The 25,859-nt window shown below is 32.1% G+C and overlaps 1 protein-coding gene across 1 annotated transcript in view; it reads left to right on the plus strand.

The window, feature by feature from the left end:
- The first annotated feature begins 21,488 nt into the window (after positions 1-21,488).
- The window catches only part of LOC115879205 (centaurin-gamma-1A), a 74,210-nt gene continuing 69,839 nt past the window's right edge, over positions 21,489-25,859 (plus strand). The window contains exon 1 of the mRNA XM_030895898.1: positions 21,489-21,717. Within this exon, the coding sequence (XP_030751758.1) occupies positions 21,489-21,717 (229 nt within the window). The remainder of the gene's footprint in view (positions 21,718-25,859) is intronic.

Genomic DNA, 25,859 nt, shown 5'->3' on the forward strand with positions numbered 1-25,859 from the left:
AAGATTAAAAATGTAAATTACATCATTTTGTGAAATTATGCAAAAATATTAAATTTTTGGAAGTCCCTTATTAAAGATGCTGTAATATAATTATACAGAACATCAAAAATTCTGACGTTTCTTGGGACTAAATATTAATTATTTGTTCGTTTTATTTATAAAAAAAGTTTTTTGTATTGTTTTCACTTTTGCAACTAAATAGTCGACCGACTAAAAATTACAGCGCATAGGCTTATTGTATCGATTTTTCCTTCACAGCATCCATATTATTTAAAAGTAATATTGTTGTATTAAGTAAGTCAGGGAATTCAAAGTGTCTTGTTTTTCAAATTAATATTTTTTTTAGAAAATATGTGATAATAGTTTTGAGTAGTTTATGTCCGGACAAAATTTTTTACTTATCTACTTTATTTTTAATATTTATTAATAATTTTTTTTCTTATTTACAGGTATGGTATTTTTAATAACAAATGTAAGAAGTTGGCGGTAGAGGGTAAGTGATGTCTAAATACGACATGACCGGATGTTCACCAAGATGTCATCAAAAAAGTTTTTTTATTCTGAATTTCAAATCCCAGTGTACGATCTAATAATATCTATAAATAATCAATAAAATGAAAAATATACGAAATAAAAGAAATGTACCGATTTCTTTCGAAAATCGACATCTATGAAAATATGAACCCTTCCTGGACACAAACGGTACATTGTGAGACAGGAAATTGTAGAGAGAAACATGCTCTATAACATAGGATACAACATTTTAATGAACAGTGCTTTCCATAAAATCAATAAAATGAAAAATAGCGAAATAATATACATTTACTGATTTCTTTCGAAAATAGACAACTATGAAACTGTGATCCCTTCCCCGACACAAACGGTACATTGTGAGACAAGAAATTGTAGAGAGAAACAAGCCCTATAACATAGAATACAACATTTTAATGAACAGTGCTTTCCATAAAATCAATAAAATGAAAAATAGCGAAATAATATACATGTACTGATTTCTTTCGAAAATAGACAACTATGAAACTATGATCCCTTCCCCGACACAAACGGTACATTGTGAGACAGGATATTGTAGAGAGAACCAAGCCCTATAACATAGGATACAATATTTTAATGAACAGTGCTTTCCATAAAATCAATAAAATGAAAAATAGCGAAATAATATACATGTACTGATTTCTTTCGAAAATAGACAGCTATGAAACTATGATCCTTTCCCCGACACAAACGGTACATTGTGAGACAGGAAATTGTAGAGAGAAACAAACCCTATAACATAGAATACAATATTTTAATGAACAGTGCTTTCCAAAAATCAATAAAATGAAAAATAGCGAAATAATATACATGTACTGATTTCTTTCGAAAATAGACAACTATGAAACTATGATCCCTTCCCCGACACAAACGGTACATTGTGAGATAGGAAATTGTAGAGAGAAACAAGCCCTATAACATAGAATACAACATTTTAATGAACAGTGCTTTCCATAAAATCAATAAAATGAAAAATAGCGAAATAATATACATGTACTGATTTCTTTCGAAAATAGACAGCTATGAAACTATGATCCTTTCCCCGACACAAACGGTACATTGTGAGACAGGAAATTGTAGAGAGAAACAAACCCTATAACATAGAATACAATATTTTAATGAACAGTGCTTTCCATAAAATCAATAAAATGAAAAATAGCGAAATAATATACATGTACTGATTTCTTTCGAAAGTAGACAACTATGAAACTATGATCCCTTCCCCGACACAAACGGTACATTGTGAGACAGGAAATAATGCCTTCCTTTATTGATGTTTTATGGTTGGATTGAAATTTTCATAAAGGTATATTCATAAAGCTATCCAGTGTTGCTCTGTTGTAGACTGATGTTTGTCAAAAACTCCAAATTATTTTAAACTACAACTGGAGAATGTAATCTAGAGATCAGAAGAGGGCCACAATAGATCTGCAAAGGTTTCAGTCAACTATGCTAATAACTACCCTATAAAATCTAATCTATAACAATGTATATTATCCACCCTTTCGATTTCACATATTTAAATCCTGCCAAATCTCCGCCTCTTCCTTTCAAATCGTAAATGGCTTTCCATCAACGTAAGACGATTACGCTCGGTCGCAAGCCACAACAACAAAATATCATAACGATGAAAATATTGCATTTAAATTACCTATGCCGTTCCGTCCAGGCCTCACCCTCCCGCGTTTTAAAAAATTATGGTAATTGGTGCCCTTCGGGAAGGGTTCGGCTCGCCAAAAGGGTCTCTCGTATGAGAAACGCTGCTCTAATCACAAGTGGCAGGCCATCGAAGGAATCCCGTTTTCTTTTTGTCTCATTGGCGTATCTTCACGTTCATTTCAATAAATTTAAAAATTTAGCAAAAACATTGGTATTTTCATTTTTTTTTGGTTTTCCCAAAATTTTCTCACATTTTTTCCTTTACAGAATGGCAAGGGTAATTTTCTAATACGACGTTTCGCATTCGAATCCCATCATCAACTTTTTTAATTTAAACATGAACCTGACTTTTTTATTTCACTATCATCAGTGCCATTCATAGGCTCAGAACCCTTCTACGGCGCTGCAAAGCAGTCACAAGAATGATCACTATCGGTGGCCAACAAATCTTTAAGTGGTGGATAAATTCACCAGGGCAGAGACTGGTGAAAAATAGTTACATATTAGAACATTCGTCATAAAACAAATGGAAACTATCAAATTAATGGCGATATAAAAGTTATAGCTTAATTTTTTATTTTTTGGGGGGAATATCACTTATTTTTTTTTAGAAAAACAACACTCTCTAGTGACTAGTAGTATTCATTGCAACACAGTTTATGGCTTCACAAGTAGACCAAAAAGCACATTTTTCGATACCAAATTGATTAAAATTCGTTTTCCACAACACAGACATCATTTGAATGTAAAAATATTTACCCTGTCCCTAACACTTTCTTTTTGACAATAGAACAAAAAAATTATATGTCAGTGAAAAAAAAATTCGTGAAAATTTCAATTTCTTTATGCATCCATACGTAGTACATTCATAACCTACGTTTTTCTAAAAATAAATTAAAAAATCGGTAAAAAGACTTTTAAGTTAAACGGTTTTATCTTATGTGCACTGAAAACTAGAAAATAATAATAACAATTAGGTATTTTGAACTTCTAGTTCAGAAATATTTTATTACTAGGCAGAATAGCTTTTAGGCATATTAGACTAAAATAAAAACGTGAGGCCCATTAACTATTGCTGTAATACTTTCTTCTATACTAAGTGTGGATTGCATCGACTTACTATAATCGTAACTGGAGATTTTGACAATCAATAACCAGCCGTGGCGGCTTCACCAGCGAACGCCGAGCTCATGATCTACCAAAGTATAAAGATATGCTTTGCCATAGGTAGGATTTCAGAGGGGCCCCACGTTTTTATTTTAGTCTAATATACCTAAAAGCTATTCTGCCTAGTACTAAAATATTTCTGAACTAGAAGTTCAAAATACCTAATTGTTATTATTATTTTCTAGTTTTCAGTGCACATAAGATAAAACCGTTTAACTTAAAAGTTTTTTTTACCGATTTTTTATTTTCTGGTTTTTAGTATTTAACGCAAATGCCTACCGAATATTCCTCATTCTATTTAATTCATTTAGTGCATCATTATTACATGTTTTTTTTACCTGATAATTTATTACAATCTAATTCCTCAATACATAGCCCTTCCAGAGACTTGACTCGACTTAGAGCCACGTATGCTTGCCCTTCCTCAAACAATTTTGAGCCCAAATACACTACTGCATGGTCGACTGTGCTGCCCTGCATTTTATGGACGGTGGATGCCCATGACAAAATTAAGGGTAACATCCTTCTTTAGCCGTACCATAATTGAATTTTGCTGGAAACTGTATGGCTTTCGGGTGTATAACGTGTATGCCGTCTCTGCCAAAGTCAATCCAAACTGATGGTACATCTGTTTCGTACATTTGGGTTCGACGGAACTGAGGCCAAACAATTTCTGTAATGTGGCCTATAGCACCATTTACCAATCCTTTTGTAACGTCAATGTTGGTCCGCAACATTTTCACAAATTCATCACCTATTTTTTTTATCTGTTCTTCTAACGTCACACAATCTTGGACACGACTGTTCTGGACACGACTACTCATGTCCTCACCTAATACGCCATTTTGTAACTACGTCCATCTTGGATTTTAAATTTTGTCATAATCACAGTATTCTACTAGTGTAGCCCTTTCATTTGATACCCATATTGAGGGGGTTGTGGAAAAAAATGAAATCCGCCATTTTGTACCGGCGGCCATCTTAGATTTACAATGTTATTGATATTACTATATTGTATTGTCATCGGAACTAAAGGTGTGTACCAAATTTCAGATCAATCTGACAACAGGAAGGTACTTAAATTTCAATTTCTAATTTTGACCCAAATAAACAAACAAATAAAGAAATACCGTCCGGGTCGAGCTAAATAAAACCGTTTAAAAAGTGTTTGGTTGGTTAAAAAATGCAGTTATTTATCTTCAAGCAGTTTATTATCTTCAAGCAGTTTTATCTTCAACATCCTCAACTAGGAAAATTTAAGAGAAAATTCATATTTTAGATTTTGGTGTTGCTGTTACATTCCCTAATGTCCAACTTTCAAACTTCAAAATCATTACAGCGATTCTCCTTGGCCTATTTCTCTATAAATATTTTTAAGCTCTATTTACCTTAGCTCTATTACTCATATTATCGGTTTTTGAGTAATGAGGTAGACTCCAAAAGATTCTGTTGTTATAAATAAGCATTATTCAAAAACATTTATAAGGTGTTTTAGCACACTGTCTAATACATATTCAAAATTCAGTTTTTTTGTATTAGGAGCAATTATTAACCAATGCAAACAGTCAATGAATGTAGTTCGCATACTGGAATCATATATTAATTGGTCCTTTTTTTACAAATATTTTCTGTATAAGGTAGTATTATTTTTATTATTACAAAACAAAATTTAGTAAATAGAAAAGCTTCAGTACAATATTTGTGTTTGAAAACTTAAATACGCCTTATAGAGAACTGAAGAATTAATTAATTTTTACGGTATTTTTACAAAATCCCTAAATATTTCTAAAATGGTAATATTAAAGTGCGGTAAACTTTAATTAAATTTATCTTTATTTTAATCGTAGAAACTCTAAATGTAATAATATATAGGGTGTTCTATTTAAAAAATAAAACTTTGATATTTTTTATTTATTTGGGATACTCTGTACTAGGGTTTCCAAACCAGGATCCGGAAATCCCGGGATGCTCAATCTAAAATGATTCGACTTTATACATTTTATTCTTTCAAGATCATATTTTTTTTTATTTATTCGAAACAGAACGTCAATATCTAAAAGTTATATTTCCGTGTTTGCTATATTTTTTTTTAAGTATTGATTTTTTTAATCACTAAATATGAATGTTATACTTTATTTTGTACATTTAAATAAAGCTCTTTTCTCATTTTCTTTTGATATAATATGTAGATGAATTTTTATTAAGTATTTCTTTAGATTAAATTTCTCATTCTGATGTCAAATCCGGGAATCCCGGGATTTCAAAACGAGATCCCGAGAGAATTTGAAACCCTACTCTTTACTTTTTGAAAATAATCTTAAATTGTAGCTTTAGTAATCCTCCAACGATCCTATCACTCTCAATTTCTAAAAATCTATTCGTGTGGCTACAATACTCCGTGTCGAATGAGGTGAATAACCTTGTATATTAAAAAAAAATATCAGAGAAATATTGTTTCTTCCTTTAAATTATCATTTGTATTAAATTATTTAAAATACCATGGTATTAAAGATTTTCTATGTAGAAAGTGGCCTCTAGTAAGAATTTAGTAAAAAAGTGCAAGACTTGCAAGAGCGTTGCAGCAGACTAGAGACCAAGACCAAGACAACTCATTTGACTGTAAAATCATAAAGCCAAGGCCAATACCAAGGGGTTCTTGGCCTTGCATTAACCTGGTATTATATACAGGACCTACAAGTTAGATAACTTATAGGAATATTATCGGGAAAAAGCTAGAAGGAATAACAAGACTTAAGTAAGGTAAAAGAAAATAATAATAAATTCAAGTGATACTATTATTATATTAATTCTACTGCATACTCACATACGAAAGGAAGTTTAACTATATAGCTATTAGAAATATTTCGCTTTAATCATGAGTTATAGAACGGAAATCGGAAATGCAGCATCGAGGCGTATTAAATTGCGACAAAAATATCTACACAAGTAATTTCAAATAATAATTATTGTATTTTCCGGTGAAATGTATACATTTGCGACATGGTTTGGTGTAACGGGATCTACAGCATGCTTATTCGCTAACCAGGAAGACATTATGTATATACAGGGTGTTTCAAAACAAATGCGAAAAACTTTAGCGGGTGATTCCTTGTTCAAAATAAAGGGTAGTTTGCTTTATAAACGTTGAGATATCGCGGTACAAAGATGGCGGAAAAATAATGTTTTTATTTTTTATCTTGAAAACGAAAAGAGATAGGCTAATAAAATTTTATGGAAGCATTACTGTTATGAAAACACACTTTCTGGTAATTTTTTCACTTTTTTAAAATGAGTTGAAGGGGTTGAAATAAACTACCCCTATCATTCTTGTTAACGAAATTTAAAGAAAAATCTTATCAAACACATGCAAATGCTTTAATTTGGATAGTTTAGTTTGTTTAGAAACTTTTTTATCTCTTGTGTTTTTTTGATAAAACTCACCGATTTGAAATTAAAAAATGTAAAGCATTACATGTCAGGAAAAAAACATTTTTAGATTACGAATCTAGTGATAATAACGTTAATAATAATCATGTAGATAATAACGTGTTGCAGTCGAGTAATGTCAAATAAAATAATATTAGGAACATCCTAAAAAGTAACAGCGGCCGACTAGATTTTTTCCTAAAAAAATTGCAGCAGCCCACTAGATTCTTTATCAGAAAATGTTTTTTGTCCTGACATGTAATGCTTTACATTTTATTTTTTAATTTCAAATCGGTGAGTTTTATCAAAAAATTACAAGAGATAAAAAAGTTTCTAAACAAACTAAACTATTCAAATTAATTTTTTTGCATGTGTTTGATAAGATTTTTCTTTAAATTTCGTTAACAAGAATGATAGGGGTAGTTTATTTCAACCTCTTCAACTCATTTTAAAAAAGTGAAAAAATTACCAGAAAGTGTGTTTTCATAACAGTAATGCTTCCATAAAATTTTATTAGTCTATCTCTTTTCGTTTTCAAGATAAAAAATAAAAACATTATTTTTCCGCCATCTTTGTACCCCGATATCTCCCTAATGGTTGACTTTTGACCCAACGTTTATGAAGCAAACTACCCTTTATTTTGAACAAGGAATCGCCCCCTGAAGTTTTTCGCATTTGTTTTGAAACACCCTGTATATAAAACTAATTTTAATATCCTTAAACATATTAGAATTAATAGGTATTTGTATTTATTGGTGAGTAACCTATTTTTCCTTATTAGTTTTTGTTCTAAACCGAAGTAACTTGCGGTTTTATGTTTTTTTTATTTTATCTTTGATCTTATTTCTTATTTATTTAATTATTTTTTTGGCTTTTTGTTTTTTATCTTTCAGTTATTTATTACTTTATAATTTTTTGTGAATTAGATATATTATGAAAATATATTTTATTTATCTCTTATTTTTTTATTTAAGATTTTGTCATGTAGGTGCCTAAAGTTTAGGCTCAGATATACATATATTAATTTTGTTCATTTTCAGTTTTATCATAAATATTCTTAAAATTTCTTCATTTTTTATTTCTCAACTATTAAAGTAAATATTACATAGTTTTAAAATGTTTAGTAATGAGATATTAATAATGTAATATGTATAGTATTCATAAATCATATTCTCTTTTATTGCAGTATGTGAAATGTTGCCATTTTATTTGTTTTAAAATTATGTGTCGGGATCAATGATGTGAATAGTTTGTAGCCTAGTAGAGTATTTAATTTAAAGGAATATTAATTAAATGTGATTGTTATATAAAAAGATACTGTTAATTATATATCTAATGAATTTTATAAAAATACTATACAGAGTCCGGCAATAGTGCGTCGGGTATCTCTAGCTTCTATAATAAAAAAGTTAGGAATTTTGTTTTTCGTGTAGACCTAAAGTACGTATTAGGATGTATTTCAGGAAGATATTGTATCCTTTACAGGGTGGCTCAAAAAAGTGTGAGTGCATCGGGATGATTTTTTTAAATGAAAAACCCTGTATATTATTGCATTTTTGGCTGCTTTTTTGATCACTTTACATAGTTCTAAAAATATCATTAAATATGTTTTGATAGTTTCAAAGATATTAATAAAGAAATAAAAATAAGACCAAAAAAATAATTTTTTATATATTTTTTAATATCTTTGAAACTATCAAAATATATTTAATAATATCCTAGGATTATGTAAAGTGATCAAAAAGGAAACCAAAAATGCAATAATATACCGGGGGTTCCATTTAAAAAAAATCATCCCGAACTACTCACACTTTCTTAGCCACCCTGTAGAAGTTAAAATATTTTCCTGAAATACATCCTAATACATACTTTAGATTTGCACTAAAACAAACACTTCTCAATGACTTTTGGCATTTTACAAAAATTACTCTTATTTTAGTTTTCTGTTTCGTTAATGAAATACCATTAAAATACTTTCAAAATTCCCAAGAATTAATTAGGTAATATTCTTGCACGCCACTGTCCGAATAAAAGCGGCATAACTCATCATAATTCAGTTGCATGTACATAACATATATCGCAATGGCCCAACCTGAGCCTAAAGAAAAGAAATAAAAAAAACACCGAAAATAAAATGCGGAGAAAAAACTTAGGGACTACAACGCGACCGAACAATAAGCGAAGTTACAAAGGGGCGTATTTGTATCGTTTAGACAAGAGAGCGAAAAAATGAGGGTCTCAATCGCTGTCAACTGTCAAAATCAAGAGCATTTTGGTTAGTCCAAGGACGAGGATTGTTTGTAGTTTGAATTATATAATCTTTAAAATAAACATATTTTTCTTTTGTCTGCTTCCTGTATTTTTTTTTAACTGAAGAATTATTTTGTAGTAATATTTTTTAATTTTTTATTATTTCTGGTGATGAAGATTATACCTTTTGAAACTCAGGTAAATGATATAAATAAGACGAACCTTTAATGGACAGGGTGGGTTACAACCAATCAAATTCGACGCTTTTAAATGGAAACACCCTTTTCTATAGGAGATAGACGAAAACTAATATCTGTATCTGGAGCTCAATTTTCATCAAAAACATGATGGTGAAAACCGCACATCAATATCTGTTACCGTTTCGGAGTTACGGGGTGTTTTTCAAAAATGTGCATTTTTAACAAATCGCTGTAACTTTTTTACTATGGAAAATTTTGTATTTCTTTGAAAACATTTCCAAAGCACCTTTTTACGTAGAATTTAATGGTTTAAGTATAATTTTTTTAAAATTAATAATTTAAGAGTTATCAACAGAAAAATTGATTTTTTATTTGGGACACCCTCTATATTTTTAATTAACTGAAAAGAATTTAACATTACCTTTCCAAAAATATAGCACTTGATATTTTGTTATAATCCCCTTTGCAATACAGAGTTGGTAAAAGTTCGCCACTTTAAACTAGTAGGCTTTGGACCTCTTATTGATAATATGCTCTTAATGGAACTCGAAAACATATTTTTCCAGCAAGACGACGCACCGCCTCTGAACGCTGAAGTTATGAGCAAATTTTTGCAGCCAATTTCAAGAATAATTGAATTGCTAACCAAAATCCCAGCCGTTGGCCGTCGAGGCCGCCTGACTTAGTGCCCATGGATGTAATCCTATGGATATATTTGCGTAAAAATAAAGGTTCCTTATTTAGGATTATTCCTTAAACCTGGTACACGCTAGTATAATATATATTTCCTTCGGCCACACACCCGTTTTACCCCACTCCTGAGAACGACCCAAAAAAAAGTACCACTCCAAAAACTGGCACTTATTTAACACTCTGAACAGTTTTATATTGGATATATAGTTTACCTGTTTATCTTTATATATTCATGTTATACGGTTAAAATAGTCTCGCATTGGTAATCGAGGTTTAATTGTTCATAATTTTCGGTAAGAGCTTACCGAAGTGACACGTGACGCTGCCCTGTTCCTATTTTTCCTCCTCACTTTATCCTTACATGTTTTATGTATGGCTTTGAGCGATAAATTCGGCTCTTAGTGTTGAGGTTTCGAAGATTTAAATGGCGAGAGTCACAAATTTATGGCTGTAAATTATGGAAATCCAAAAGGCTTACTTTAATCCCTTTCTCTGGCTATTTAAAAAAACAGGACGGTATGTTTTATTAAGTGAGATTTAAGTAAATATTGTTTTTATATTATAATTATAATTATAACTATTTTGTAAACGTGTTTACTGGAGAAAAATGTAGTTTAGGCATCAGTGATTTAAATTATTTCAAATTTCCAACTATTTATTAGTATGTAACTTATTAGTATCGTAAAGATAACCTTTATATAAGAATACTAGCGTGTACCAGCGACTTCGTTCGCGTCGAATTAATCATTTGTAATGGTGATGATAAAGCTCGTTGGAATTTGACTTTCAAAAATCCGTTTGCCAAAAATAAGCTTTTTACATCCAGCAGTTTAAGCAGAATCGTGGTTAATCAATTACCCAACTTTTTGGAACATCCTGTATGATTTTTTAAAATATTTCAAAATATGTAAAAAAGCCAAATAAATTATGCTTGTCCAAGCGTTTTCCCGAACGACTAACCGTTTTTTAAATAACAAATATTGTAATATTTGAGGAGCGTTTTCACCCTCTTGGAATTTGAGATTCGAGAAACCCCTCCTTATCGAACCTCTACACCCCACAGTCAATCCGTTTGCCAAAAATCAGCTTTAAACGTCAAGCAGTTTAAGCAGAATCGTGATTACTCAATGGTCATATTTTATGAAACACCCTGTATAAATTTATAAAAAAATTGAAATATGTAAAAAAGCAAAATAAAAATATACGTGTTTAAGAGTTTTTCCGAAAAACTCACCGGTGTTTAAATAAAAATATTTTTATATTTGAGGGATAATTTCACCCCCTTAGAATTCGAATTTCGAAAAATCCCTTCTTATCGAACCTCTACACCCTAAAGTCAATCTGTTTTCCAAAAATCAGCTTTTTACGTCAAACGCTTTAAGCAGAATCGTGATTAATCAATGACCAGATTTTTCGAAACACCCCCTATACATTTTTAAAAAATCTTAAAATATGTAAAGAAACAAAATAAAATATACGTGTTTAAGCGTTTTTTCGGAAACTTGACCGTTTTTTTTAATATTGCAATATTTGAGGGGTGGTTTCACCCTCTTGGAACTGGAATTTCGAAAAATCCGTTCTTATCGAATCTCTACACCCTAGAATCAACCTGTATGCCAAAATTGAGCTTCTTACGTTGAGTGGTTTGAGCAGGATCGTGATTAATCAGTTTGTCAGTCACTTAAGGATTTTATATATCAGTATAGATATAGATAACAAAGTGTATCAAGGTTACTAATATATTGCACTTCTTATTGCAATCTGGCTGTACTATAACATAAGTATGAGTAATCGTAAATATTTTGCCACTGAAACAGAAATTAAAAATAAATAAGTATTTTTTTTGCAAAATGCCACTATGTCTTAATCCACACAGTAACCAGCTTGTCATTGACTTTTTACGCTTAAACAAATTTGGGGAAAACCTACGTAACCAACCAAAAATGCTTAATGTTTCTGAACGTATATCTCTCCTCATCGTCAGAAGCAAAAAATAATAAAGAAAAACTATTTAGTATGTCTAAACGGAAAATTCCAGCATTCAACGTAATCCATATTTAATTTAAGAAAATGCTACAATTCTCATTTTATTCAAATCATCATCCATTTAAATAAAATTACCGAACTCAAGGGTTTATATTGTACTCGACTCGAACCCCGGACTTAATAATCATTTCATATACTGCTCGTCATCCGTCACGAACATTAAATATGACGAGACGCAAGGCAAAAAACTGACCTGAAAGTGACAGCACGCGTTTCGGCCATTTCACGATGACCGTAACTTCTCTAAAAGAGGGCAGCTGCTGCAAAACGTCTCAGCCTCTGCATCATTTTGGAGATAATGCCCCCTCTCTATACCATTCGACGTTAGAACTAGTCTTCTTAGGTTAGGGTTAGGTCCATCATGTTTTTTTAGTATACGATACTATGTGAGCTAATAAATTTATTGATTTACGAGACCTAACAACTATATGTTGGGACAAGGTCTTTTTTTGCAATAAAAATAGTAATTTGTTAAAACGGCTCAATTTATTTTGTTTTTTATTTTAAATTCAAACATTACAATATGATCTAGACAATTTTACTATATTTTTATAACTTTGCAAACAAATCACTTTTGATAATAGCTTATTTTGTCAAAATCAAGCCAAATTTGCTGACAACTATATATTGGGACAGCACAACAAGAAATTTGTTTAATACGTTACCTCACCTTTCGCCTTAACAACTGCCGGAACTCTTAATGGCATTGTATTTACCAAAGATTGGCACATTTGAGGAAAAAAATTATCATACATTTCCTGCAGTTTTGTCCGCAAATCAAAAATTGTTCGTTGAGGGTGGTTTCTTAAATATTGCTTCATTTTATGCCACACAGTTTCTATAACATTGAGGTCCGGACTACTTGCAGGATAGGATAGAACTTTTATATTATTATTACCGAACCAATTTTTAGTTGATTTTGCTGAATGGTACGATGCTCCATCTTGTTGAAAAATATAGTCTTCGTTTGGAAACAATTCCTAACCACTAGGCAAAAGTGAGGTCTCAAGTATATGTTGATATTTTTGGGCGTTAACAGTGCCATCTATAAAATTTAATTTGCCCAAACCTCTTGCTGACATGCAACTCCAAACCATAATCCCCTTAGGAAATTTAACAGCCCTCTTTAAGCAATCCTTATGAAAGGCTTCTGCTTTATATTTCGTATTATTCTTTTTCGATGATCTCCAACGCAAACATCAAATTTAGACTCATCGCTAAATATGACCTTATTCCAATCATTTTGTGTCCACGAGAATTTAGATTTTGCCCAATTGTAGCGACTTTTCTTTTGAACTTCTATCAGTAGCGGTTTTTCTTTGGCCTAAATAAGAATTTGTATCAATAATCTTCCGGTAATTGATTATCCACACAAAATAAAGTTTACCTTGTAAAACCCCAGACCGCATTTATGGATATATTTTCGGCAACATTCTCTTGATATGTTTAATCCAGTTACAGTATTCCATTTAACTGTTACTTCGCGAAGAGTACTTCTTCTCGCAGACTTGCAAATTTTTACTAAATTTCGTAAATCTCTGAGATACAACTTTTGGCCTTCCCGAACTTTTACCTCTAACGCCTACACTGGCAGATTCGCCGTATTTTTTATTATATTAAAGACCGTGGTTTTTGAAATACTTAAATCATCAGAAATTTTTCGAATTGTTTTTCCCGTACTGTATTGACGAATGATAATTTCGCGTAGTTTTTGATTTGTAGCTTTTCCACGGACCATTACTTTGGATTAAATTAAAATTGAAAATTAAAAAAATTAAAATTACTTACAGTAAGTCTCACTACTCAAAGTATCGAGTCACTTACAAGCTGTCAATGCTGAAGTAAACAGTTTGCGACATTTGTGACGTTTATAGCAAAGCCGCCTATGATATAAATTATTTAAAAATACTTGTCCCAACATTTAGTTGTCAGACAAATTTGTCCTTTTATGAACAAAATCCGCTACTGTAAATATGGATTGATTTACAAATTCATAAAAATATTGTCAAATTGTTTAGGATATATGGCTATGTTTATATTTAAAAAATTAAACATATATTTTTCAGTCATTTTGAAAAACCAGGGCAATAATTCTATTTCAAAATATGATCTTGTCCCAACATATAGTTGTTAGGGCTCGTATTATACTATGTATTTTTGGAATCAAAATAAGTTCATTGGACACAATTTACCTCTATATAAAAGTGCTTAGTTTGTCCGCTAGAGGGCATCAAACTTTAAAAAAATAAACACATTTCCTCAGAGATAAAGAACCGTTATTCCGATTTGAATGAGATTTTGGGTGTCTATGTTTTCCTGAGTTCTTTAATCTTTGACTTTCTCAAAAATCAAGAAAAAGTACGGGAAGGATGAAAACTACCTCCATCCCTAAATACATTTTACTATAAGTATTTTCCAACTCCACCGAAGACGGATTTTCTTTTCGTATATACTAATTACCCTAAACGATGTGCAAACGTACACTTCTCATAAACTATGCAGAGACAGGAAGATACTAAGTGGCGCAGCATCTGATGTTTCCAATCGGGAAAAATAGGTACCAGCGGACTATGAGTCCGCGCGCGACCTCTGGAGGGTTAATTTCTCTCAGTGTCTTAAAGGAAGGCTTATCAAATAACCTGCAGTTATCTATTTCAAAAATATCCTATATAGCTGTTCTTATTTTTAATTATAAAAATCTAATAATATATATCCATATATCTACGGTCTATAGAATTCCCGATATAGATTATTTTCTGCGTAATTAAGACGATTGACTTATAGATTTCCGCATTTTCGCACCACACCATTCAACGTTGTGTTGATTGAAAATTCAATTCCCAAATCTCACCCCTCGTTTCCTACTTCTTATTTCCCTCAGGATTTCTATCTGATTCGTCATCGTTTTTCCCTTACGATTCCTTCCACTTGGCTTGATCCGTCCTTACGTAATTTTAAGCCTGGGCGTCCCTACACTATTACTCCGGTTTTGTTTGCCTTTAGGCCGTAACCAATCCTCCGATGAGTCATCGTATGGAATTAGAGACTTTTGGCACGTTTTTAAAAAAAAGTTTATTTATTTTTTGCTCCAGCTAGACACAGTCGAGGAGCTTGCCTCCGGCTGAGGAACCCGTGAGGTGGAGGCTGGAGGATCTGTCTCCATTTTCTCCACCTCTTTATAGAGGTGTGTAGTTCGTGAACGAACTAGTTCCAATGAACTATTCCGACCCCAGAATGCAAGGAACTAGGTCCTGGTTTCTCAAAGAACTAGTTCCTCAGGACCTGTTCCGGGATCGAGACTGTGACCGATATAGAATAATATGCGACGGCGACGGATCGGCTAGCGCGCGTAGCCCGATGGTAGGCAGGAGTGGGGAGCGCCAGCTGTACGTTATCGGATCCGGACCTAGAGGAACTAAACTAAATAAAAGACTAGTTTACGTACGAATGGATCGGGCCAGCGCGATCGATGCTAGGCAGGAGTGGGGAGTGCCAGCCGTATGCCGTATGTTATCGGATCCGGACCTAAAGGAACTACAGTAACTAAATACAAGACTAGTTTACGTATGGATCAGCCAGCGCGATTGATGCTAGGCAGGCGTGGGGAGTGCCAGCCGAATGTTATCGGATCCGGACATAGAGGAACTATTAAAAGACTAGTTCACGGGAATCTATTCAGTCGGCAGATCCGAGATATAATACAAGGCGACGACGATGGATTCGGCCTTGTCTATTGCCACAGCCGAGCCGGCGCGGCGCGGCGTAATTATCACAGAAAATTGTCGTGGATACTGTTTTTGATTTTTACTTTGTTTTTTAAATATTTTATGGGAATGTTTCACTTTAGGTCCCTAAAATTAAGAAATATCTTATAAAACGAAGTAGATATTCTGAATTTTTAGACAAAAACAAAAAACTTGAAGTGAGGAAAAATACATCTTTTCGTAAATTTTTCGTATTATTTCCTCCAATTGATTTGTGATATAGTTTTTAAATTCTGATTTGAGTTTCTTTAATTTTTTTATTTGCTATAAAACTTACCTATATGTTTTTAACATATGCAATTACACGTCTTCTTATATTTCGTACATTATAAAAATTATAATGATCTGTATAATTTTGAATAGTAAACTGGGGGTGAATAGTTCTGACTGAAAACGAAATCCATTAGCAAGCAACGGGGATGTCAATGTTACTCGGGAACTATTGTGAACTAAGGACCTAGTTCAAGGAACTATTCCTCTGGTGGAACTAGAACAAAGGAACTAGAATTCCTACCTCTACCTCTTTAACTTGGTCTCTCTTTAGACCTGATACCGGTGTTGTCCCGTATCTATAATAGAGGATATGTCCCTCTTTCTCTATTGCCTCCTTGGATTTGAGGTCAATTTCTATTGTGAGGTCCTACCATGACCCTCCTCCCTCGAGTTGATGACCCGCCAACTCGATGTCCTTACATTGAAGTTCTGACCCTGGATAAGGCTCAGCAGATAGGTGGTGTCTTTCCCCTTCCTTCTCGGCAGAAAGACCGTGATGGCCGCCCCTTTAGAGATTCCATCTCCGATAACAGTCATACCAAAGTTCATGGCACAAATGGTTGTCGTCTCAGCGCACTCAGTGATGAGGAGTTCTGGTGTTTCGCCATTGTCCCCACCGAATCCGCCATCGCCGTTGTTTTTTCAGCCTACTAAGGTATTCATTGAGGAAATTGTCCTGTTAAACCAAACCCCGTGACAATCCGAAGATTGTTCTTACTTAAATCAAGGAAAATCTTTGATTTTTATCGTTCGTAACTCCCGAGAAATTTCTTCGACTGTCTTAGACCATTGAAGGATTTCTATTCCCCCCAGGTTACGGTTTCTTGAATTCCACTTAAGTTGGTTTCCACTTGGAAGGCAGAACGGTTCTGGTTCAGTTAGTGGAGTGTTCGTGGGCTGGCACCCAGTGTAGGAGGACTTTATTTTCTTTGCCTAATTTGTTCAGTTTCTCTAAACAAAAGACAGCCATTGCAAGTGAGGGAATTCGAAGAGGAAAGTTTAATTATAGTAGATAATGGGTGACACTCATAATTTTAAAAAGTCAACGATTATTACGCGTCATTATTACATGATTACATATTAAATAAAATTGTTCATATTAGTATGATTATAAAATAATTAGAAGCACAAGTACGCCGACATGCCTCCTTTTAATCTCATTTTAATGATATAATTCGTTTCTGACATTACATTTGACGCCCACCCCTAGTCACAAACATCCCTCTTTAGTCTATGAGTCACACGCACCACGCTGCCTTGATATGTCATTAATAAGAATATGAAAACATTTATAAGGGGATACTAATTAAGTATAGAGTGTCCCAAATTCGAGCCTAGCGCCTAATCATTGGAAGCTCGGAAACGAGAAGAGATACGTGGTCGGTTAGTCAAAATTGCGCAATTTGATGCTGATCAAAATGACATTTTAAAAATTTAAAAATTCTGAATACTTCCGAAAATTTTTGAAAAAATAAACATTTGCGATTTCATTTTTATTTTTTAAGGCTTTACTAGAGTAGATACGAGGGTTGTCTTTTATATTTTGCATCTAGAGGTAGAAAAAACAGTAGATAACTTTCAAACACTACTGTTTTTAGAAGTATTCTCCTCGAAGAGTATTTTTGCATCTTCTAGTGACTGGAACCGTTGACCACGCAGTTCTTTCTTAATTTTTGGAAAAGTAAAAAAGTCCTTAGGTCGGGACTGTATGGAGGATTGTCCAACAATGTTATGTGTTCTTGCTTTAAAAATTCGATTGCTTTTGGAGCTGTGTGGGAACTTGCATTGTCTTGGTGGACGATCATTCGTCGTTGAGGGTTAGTTTTAGAAAAAAAAACAGATATGTACCAATCAACATTAACAGTTCATTAATCTTGCAGAGGAACTGTTGCTACCTAACCCGTTTTTGAGACAAATGTCGCCACCATTTTTTTGGAAATACTTTGAGAACGGAGATTGATTCATACTTTTTTTAGTTTTCTGCGTTAAACTGGTCTAGAGATTTTTGACACCAATTGATTCTAATTGCTTTCTGTTCTTCCGTCAACAGATGCGGTATCAAACGGGAAACTAATTTTTTAACAGATAATTCTGCATGTAAAATTTTTTGAATTGAGATCTTTGAAATACCCAATGATGCTTTAATTTGACAATATGTAACATGCCGATCAGTTGCCTCCATTTTGGGCTTTGTCTCCATTTTGCGATCCCAATGATGAGGCTCGAATTTGTTACACCCTGTACAGTCAAATTATCATTTTATGAATAACTGATCCTTTATTTATAAGTGTACAAGTCAAAACCAATTTAAAATTATTCAAATTCTCTGCTCTAAATTTCTTTATCAAACATTTCACAATAATTTAACACACATAATACATTAATGTCTTAATAACAGATTAGATTAATAAGAAAACACGTGCTATAAATTATATTTACCTAGTAATACATATCTATTATCTGTAAAACATTCCGAAATGCATTTTAATGTACCTGAAAACTGACAGCTGTTAACTTGCGGACCGCTATAGCTAGCTGCCAACCTACTTAAAAGCACCGATATCTATCGCTACATCTAGGTACTCTATTTAAAAGAGAATATCACTTAACAATCTTAAGTAAAAAGGTATTCTGTTACTATTACGGTATTTGCATGGTATCTGTAGGAAAATCTGTACCTCCACGAAGAGTTGGTCGGTTCGGCAAAACGTTAAGATGTCTATCTATTTAGGTGTTTGCTCTTCGGTAGTTCTTTTGATATATGATTGCGTAGATTATGATAGTATATAAAATTTCAATTATTTAAATATCTTTCTTATAATGTACTTTAAATTATTTTTTATACAAGACGATAAAATGGTATTTTATCGTCGACCGAAAAGATTAATTGACGGCTAATGAAATCGCGAGTGAATTAATTTCAGGAAACGATAATACAATTTTATCGTCGTGTATAAAACAATATTTTTTCCATAGCTAGTTACGTTTTAAAAAATATTCAGAAATTATTATTTCAAGGAATTTATTACGAGTAGAAAAAATATTTTGCTGGGTTGACGTTGGTTTCTATATGTAATTTGACAAATAAATAAAGCTATCTCTTTAGTTGTCAGTTTTGAGTCAATATTTTTTAATTCTCTTTCGTGTCGATTGCTGATTGAATTGGAGCCAGAAATGGCTCAAAACGAAATAAGTAAATTACCAACAGATATTCAGGCTGAGACGACAAACGCCATATCCAAACCACTTCCATTTAAAATCCCGAATAACGTATAAAAAGGAGTACAAAAACTTTCAAAAATGGAAGCAATTAAAAATCGTGCGAGAAGAAATAAAGTTTTTAACCTATCCTGGCTGTTAAAGTATCATTTAATCTACCCTTGTGGTTAAAGTACTATTTTATCTACTATTTTTGATAGATATAAGACATTATTACAGTTGAGGGTTGGAACCTTTGGTGTTACACAGCAAAATAAAAACACTGAATCACCAAAATACACCAAAACACTTTTACTTTTACACTGGACGCGCGTTTCGCTAACCATGTTAGCATCATCAGCAGATGATTATAAACTGTAAAATTTAGAAGCCTCGGGCAAGTGCTGAATAGCAGTTTTAACACCAACGACGATTTCCTCCAAAGCGCTACCAGAGTTGGGCAATGCAAACTTTAAACCTTTGTTTAATAAACTGAGCTCTTGTTTATCAAAAGTCTGCGAAGAAAGATTCTCTACTATGTTTATGTCTCTTTGGAAAACATGTTTGTTTTTAGAGCTTTTTAATTTTTTAAACTTACTAGTCAAAATGGACATTTTCTTAACAAATTTTGAATTGATAACCACAAATATATTTCTCTAAAAGAGACACCAACATTCATAATCTACATTAGTTAGCTTATAAGTAAGTTTTTTGTAAAGTCCATAGGCTTCAATTTCAAGCATACTTCGTTTACTATACAGAAATTTGATTTCTAAATCTAGCCATTTTTGTTTTGCAATTTTCTCTACCTTATCACTAACGTTACTTTTCGGAATATCAACTTTAATAAAACTAGGATAAACTGAATTGGCTTTGCATGATTTAAGAAACCAAATATCTGCTCCTAATAACCTAATCTTAGTACTAAACTTACGATAAAGATTCAGTTCCGTTGACCGTGAAGCTATCGAAGATTACAGTTGAGGGTTGGAACCTTTGGTGTTACACAGCAAAATAAATCACCACAATACACCAAAACACTTTGAGTTATAAAAAGAGTTTATAAACATCAGGTGAGTTTATAATCATCTGCTGATGATGCTAACATGGTTAGCGAAACGCGCGTCCAATGTAAAAGTAAAAGTGTTTTGGTGTATTGTGGTGATTTAGTGTTTTTATTTTGAGATATAAGGCAATTTTAACAGTTGCTATGGAAACAAAAAACATTTTTAAAGTTGAAATTTGGGTTATATGTTAACAAAAGTCGATATATTCGATCTGTCTAAATAAACCAATTGAATATTACACAGAGGGAGCAAAAATATTTATTTCCGTTTGTTATAAAATTACTGTTGTTATTTTAAATTCAACCCTATTAATATTATTCAAAAAATCAAAAGACTAATAAAATACGATATAACGATATATCATGTTCCTATACCTAAACCTTCCGGTTTCTAAAGTAGAGCCATTTAAAAATTAATAATTGAATTATTATAGTTCTATTTCAGGAATTTCGTTAAATTAAATTTCCTAACCTAACCATCTTCTGATGTGTATCAAATACCCGTCAGCGAGTAATGGCAATAAGTAGGTAGGTAAGTTATCGATAAGGTAATGGTTCTGTTTATTTGCATCACCCATCTTTCTGAGAAGAATAATAATGTTGATGGTATTTTTCGTACCTTAAATTCTTTAGGCATAGCCGTAGAATAAGGGTAAAAATAATATTTTATACAATTTGTCGAATATACATATACATATAACCATATTAAATGTATGTTCACAACAGATGGTCAAACATGGCTCATCAAGGCATTCCTTATTCCTTACATTGTGTTGGTCGAAAACTTTTCAAACTACCGTGGTACGTAAAATATATTGTCGATTTTTATCAATTCAGACACCGATAAAGGTTACACATCGTCACGACATTCTTAGAAACCATTCATAACTCACCTAGTTCGTAGTAAACCGTGCTTAATTCGTAGTAAAGCACGATTCCGAACGCGCTCGGAAAGCTCCCTTGCGCGCGCAAGCTCCGACACCACGCGACCGTCCTATCTAAAGCCGTTTCTCAACAAAACGGCAAAGAAGCGGCATTGGCTCGACGGGCGCCAAACCGCACGCATTGAAACCGGTGTCGCGCTATCTCCAATCCAGTCGCGTAAAAAAGATCGCGCCGTGCTAAAATGAAAAACTTTTATCGGTGTTAGTGTAATTTAAGTTTTCCTCTCATTCTGGACTAACCTCATCCAAGATGGTGGATATAAGGAACGAGCCACCTCCTACCCCGACGCCGAAGAAGTCGAGGGGGTTGTCGATGAGCACGGTGAAAAGCTGGCTGATGATGTCGGACACGAAGAAGGAGTCGATGGAACCGCCGAAATTTCAGAAGATGCCGGAGAGTTTCCTGAGGAGTTTGAGGAGGAGGTCGTTGAGGGTGAAGAGGAGCAAGAGTTTCGTGTTGCCGGATAAGAGAAAGAGCGGTAAGGGTGGAAAGTTTGAAGTTTTTGGTTGGTGTTCTGGATTCTTAAGTTACTTCAGAAGTAACGAGTTTTGTACCAAGAAAACTTTTTGATTTGCTTTGGATAGACAAAATTATCTTTCTATTTTGTTATAAATTTCTTTTTATTGCTAATTTTTTTCTATAAATACAAGTTTTTTTTTATTTGTTGGTATGTCTTTACCCAATAAGAACTCTTGCTTTAAAAGATATCGAGGACTGATAAAGGTGGAGAGATTTAATTTTTTGGCGTATAAGGTATATCGGCGTATCATCAACAGCTGATTTTTAATAGTAAATGTTTAGTGCACTGTGATTGTGAATTGGTGTTTTATTGTGATTTTGCAGTTTCTATGGCATCATAATTAAAATTTTGTCACGAACTTGCTACTATTACCAAACAGATCTCCAGAAACTCGAAACGCCTACTTGGAGAAATCGTGGTATAGAACTTTTACTTAAGCATTTATTTAATATCTGTCGTCTCTTTTAGTGTAATTGGAAAAATGTTGCTTTAAATATATTATTTTTTTTTAAATATTTTAGCCTGTTTATACCGGTTATTAATACCAGGTATTTTTTTAAACTGTAGATCAAATATTATCAAAGAACATGTGGTTACAAAAATACTTTTCATTCTTTAAAAATTCAGTAGAAAATTATTTATTTTATTAAAATTCCTGGTCAAAATTTTAAAAAATCGCTAAATACTTACTTTACTGATATAATTTTGATGATTTTTCATTTAAATCATTTTATTTTTTAAATATTTCACACTTTCAATTTCAAAATCCCTTCTAGATATAGGCAATCTTTTGCCTATATCTGGCAAAGTTGGTGTTGTTTTTGTTTATATGAACGTTTACATTAACTAATATAATCTGTGTAGTTTAAGAGATACAGAACACATTTTTTTTTAAATCTAGAAGACATGTAAATATATGAACGACGTAGGAAGTTCTTAACTTTAGACTTCTTTATTTTTCCAATAAAAAGTATGAAATAATGATTGCTAGACAAGACAACTTGCTTAAGAAAAAATATTTTTTTTATTTCTATGTAAGTAACCATTCAACAAACTTGAATGTCAAGGTAATTATTTAAACGTTTGTCATCATTTAGGCATTTATATTATTTACTGATATATTCCTTCCTTTAGGTCATATTATAAATTATAACATACATAAACCTTTTTTTTAAATATATGTCATAAAATCAAAATATTTCATTTTTCTAAGTGAAGAAAATAATATGTACCTAACTGGGTTTAGATAATATGTAGGTATACCTAATGCATAATAAAATTGTTTAAATGATGAAATTCTCGGTAGATGAAACATTAATATTTTTAGACTGCATTACTGGAATAAACATTTAACATACTCTGGTCATTTTACAGTACATCAAAAACAAGGAAATTCTAGAAAATCAAAGGCTAAACTATTTTTTACTTTTATGATTTATTTTTCGTGATAAATAAGCTATTTCAGTAAAGCCCGGCCTATACATAACGTTTTATCTGTCAGATAAGACCGATTAAAAACTAGCATATACACTAGAAGTTTTACCTGTGGTTTTAACAATCAGAAAAAAAAATAAAAAACGTGGAATTTTACTACAAAATCGTAATTATTATGGTTTCCACAAATACAACGCGTAAAGCTAAATAAAAAAATGTGAAAATAGTATCGTTTGGTAATAATCATCTAAAAACAATTATGTAAAATTGCATTATTTTGTGAAACTATGCAAAAAATATTTGATTTTTAAAAGTCGTTTAATTTTAAAGATGCTGTATTAAGGTGCGTTCACGCCGGCTGCGTCGCTCTGCGCCACGCCGCGCAATTCATTTTTTTAACATATACCTTTGTGCGCGCTAAAAAAATACACTTCAAAAGTACATCTTAAAAAAATATTTTGCGCGGCGCGGCGCAGACCCGTGTAAACACACTTTTAAACGTACCCACAAGGTTTTACTTGATACGTTTTGACTGAACAGGTAAAACGTTATGTGTAGACGGAACTTAAAAGCCAGACATAGAAATTCATTCCATAATGGAGGCTACCAGCGCAACAACGGCCTAATCCACAAACTCGCAAATTTGAGCTGAATGATATTTATTTTATTAAATTTATGTTGTATCTAAATAAAAATAAACGTTTTAAGGTACAAAATTTGCTTCATTAATAGTTTTCATGCAATTATTAATATTGGCCTACTAACTTTGCAAATAAATACATAAAGAAAAACAGTCTAATATGTCTAAAGTTTAGTTCATTATTCCAAGTTTTCCCAAAACAAGCTTTTTGGAGTTGCGCCGTTTTTGCCCTGCTAGTCTCAATTCATTTCCATGTAGTGATTTTAAGTAAAATGTTTAAAAAATAATTTCTGGTAACACGGCTGTTCATGGAGGGTAATTTTATGCTGATTTATATGCATATTTCACCTAAACATCGTCATGAATAATTGCGTATACCATAGTATAATTACCTACGTACTTCGTCATAATGTTTAGCATTAATTTTGCAATTTGACGTAGTATTTACCAGGAATGCTGATTTTTGGCATATTTTCGCCGATTGTAAAGTTCATAAAAACAGAGTATCTGCGTGCATAGACAATCAATAATTTAGAAAGTCTTTAAACTGAAAACATTGTAATTTATTTCATTGATATTTTTAGATCGCTGAAATGACTGGCAGGATAATGGAAAACAAATCTTTTTACAAGATGTATAGCATGTAAATTTTTATCAGTCATGTTTTGAATGTATCATTTCTGTTTTGTATATATTTTTAAAGACTTTAACTTTATGAAGAGTATTAATTATAATTCTAAAAATAATAAATTGTGTTTTTCGCAAAAAAATCATAGAAGTTTTTCTGAGGTTTAAATATACCCCCACTAAAATAAAAATAAATATTTGCACACAATAAAATCAATAAACTATACTGTAAAATTAAAATTATGTTAACTGTAAAATTAATTTGAACTTTTTGTTAAAATTAATAACAATCTATATAGATATCCTCCTATAAAAATCAATTTAATATTTGATTAAAGCCTATACTTTACTTAATAGTGTTTTTCTTGTTACGATTACAATAAATAAATAAACCGTAAAATTTTGAATTTTGTTGGTACCTGGATTTATTGAACCGAAGGTTACTCTAATTTTAAATTGTTATTACCAAAACTAGTACGTATTGTACCGAATACAACAAAAACTGCTGTCTGTTATACTGGCGAAACAAAAATAAATTAGGAAAATAGGTTAAAAACCTCTAAGAAACCGCTTATTTACTTTACCACTATTCTTAAATTTAACTCTAATTTTTGCCAGTAATTCTAAAAATAAAATTTTTAAATTACATACAAACACGAATCACTATTGTATTTTACTTGAGACGATTTAATTTTAAGCTTCATTCAGAACCTCGCAATTAGTGGAATAAATTAATGGTTTCAATTAGCGTAGAAGTTTGTTCCTTTAATTTCAATGTAAGCATTTACAACGTCAAAATTAATGGTAGACATTTTCAATTAGTAGAAAAAGTTATCAAACTTTTAGCTTTTCCCCTAATTATACTTCATAATTTGCGAGAAATGCCATTTTGGCCTTTGATTATCTTCCGTCAAGAGAAATTATGGTTAGAAATCAAAAATTGATTGTTTTGTAAGCTGTATATTGGGCCATTGCCTGGAAACTTATATGGGGAAATTTTGATAAAATAATTTAGTACACACTAAAAACACGGTATGTCGCTAGTGGTAGGAAAAATAATTTTTAGAGGTTACTAGTTTATTTGGTTGCCTGTGATATGCATATACAGAGTGTTTCCTAATTAATCTAAAAAATAAAAAATCGTTAGAAAACGAATTAAGGCGGGCTCTTAATAAGTATATTTAATTTTTTCTCGACAACCGTTTGATGAACAAGAAAAACTCAAAAGATCAGTTTGGTTGAAAAAGGATGGCCAGTCAAGAAAAAAATATATTTTCTTTAAAAAAGCAGTGTTGTACCATATATGTTAAGCAAAAAAATCGATTTTTTTTAATTTTTAACACCCTGTAGAACAGAAAGGAAGTACTTTAGACCCAATGGTTATATAAAAATTGTTTTA

The sequence above is a fragment of the Sitophilus oryzae genome, unplaced genomic scaffold, assembly GCF_002938485.1.
Source record: "Sitophilus oryzae breed Bouriz unplaced genomic scaffold, Soryzae_2.0 scaffold_1576_pilon_pilon, whole genome shotgun sequence".
Taxonomy (NCBI): Eukaryota; Metazoa; Arthropoda; class Insecta; order Coleoptera; family Curculionidae; genus Sitophilus; species Sitophilus oryzae.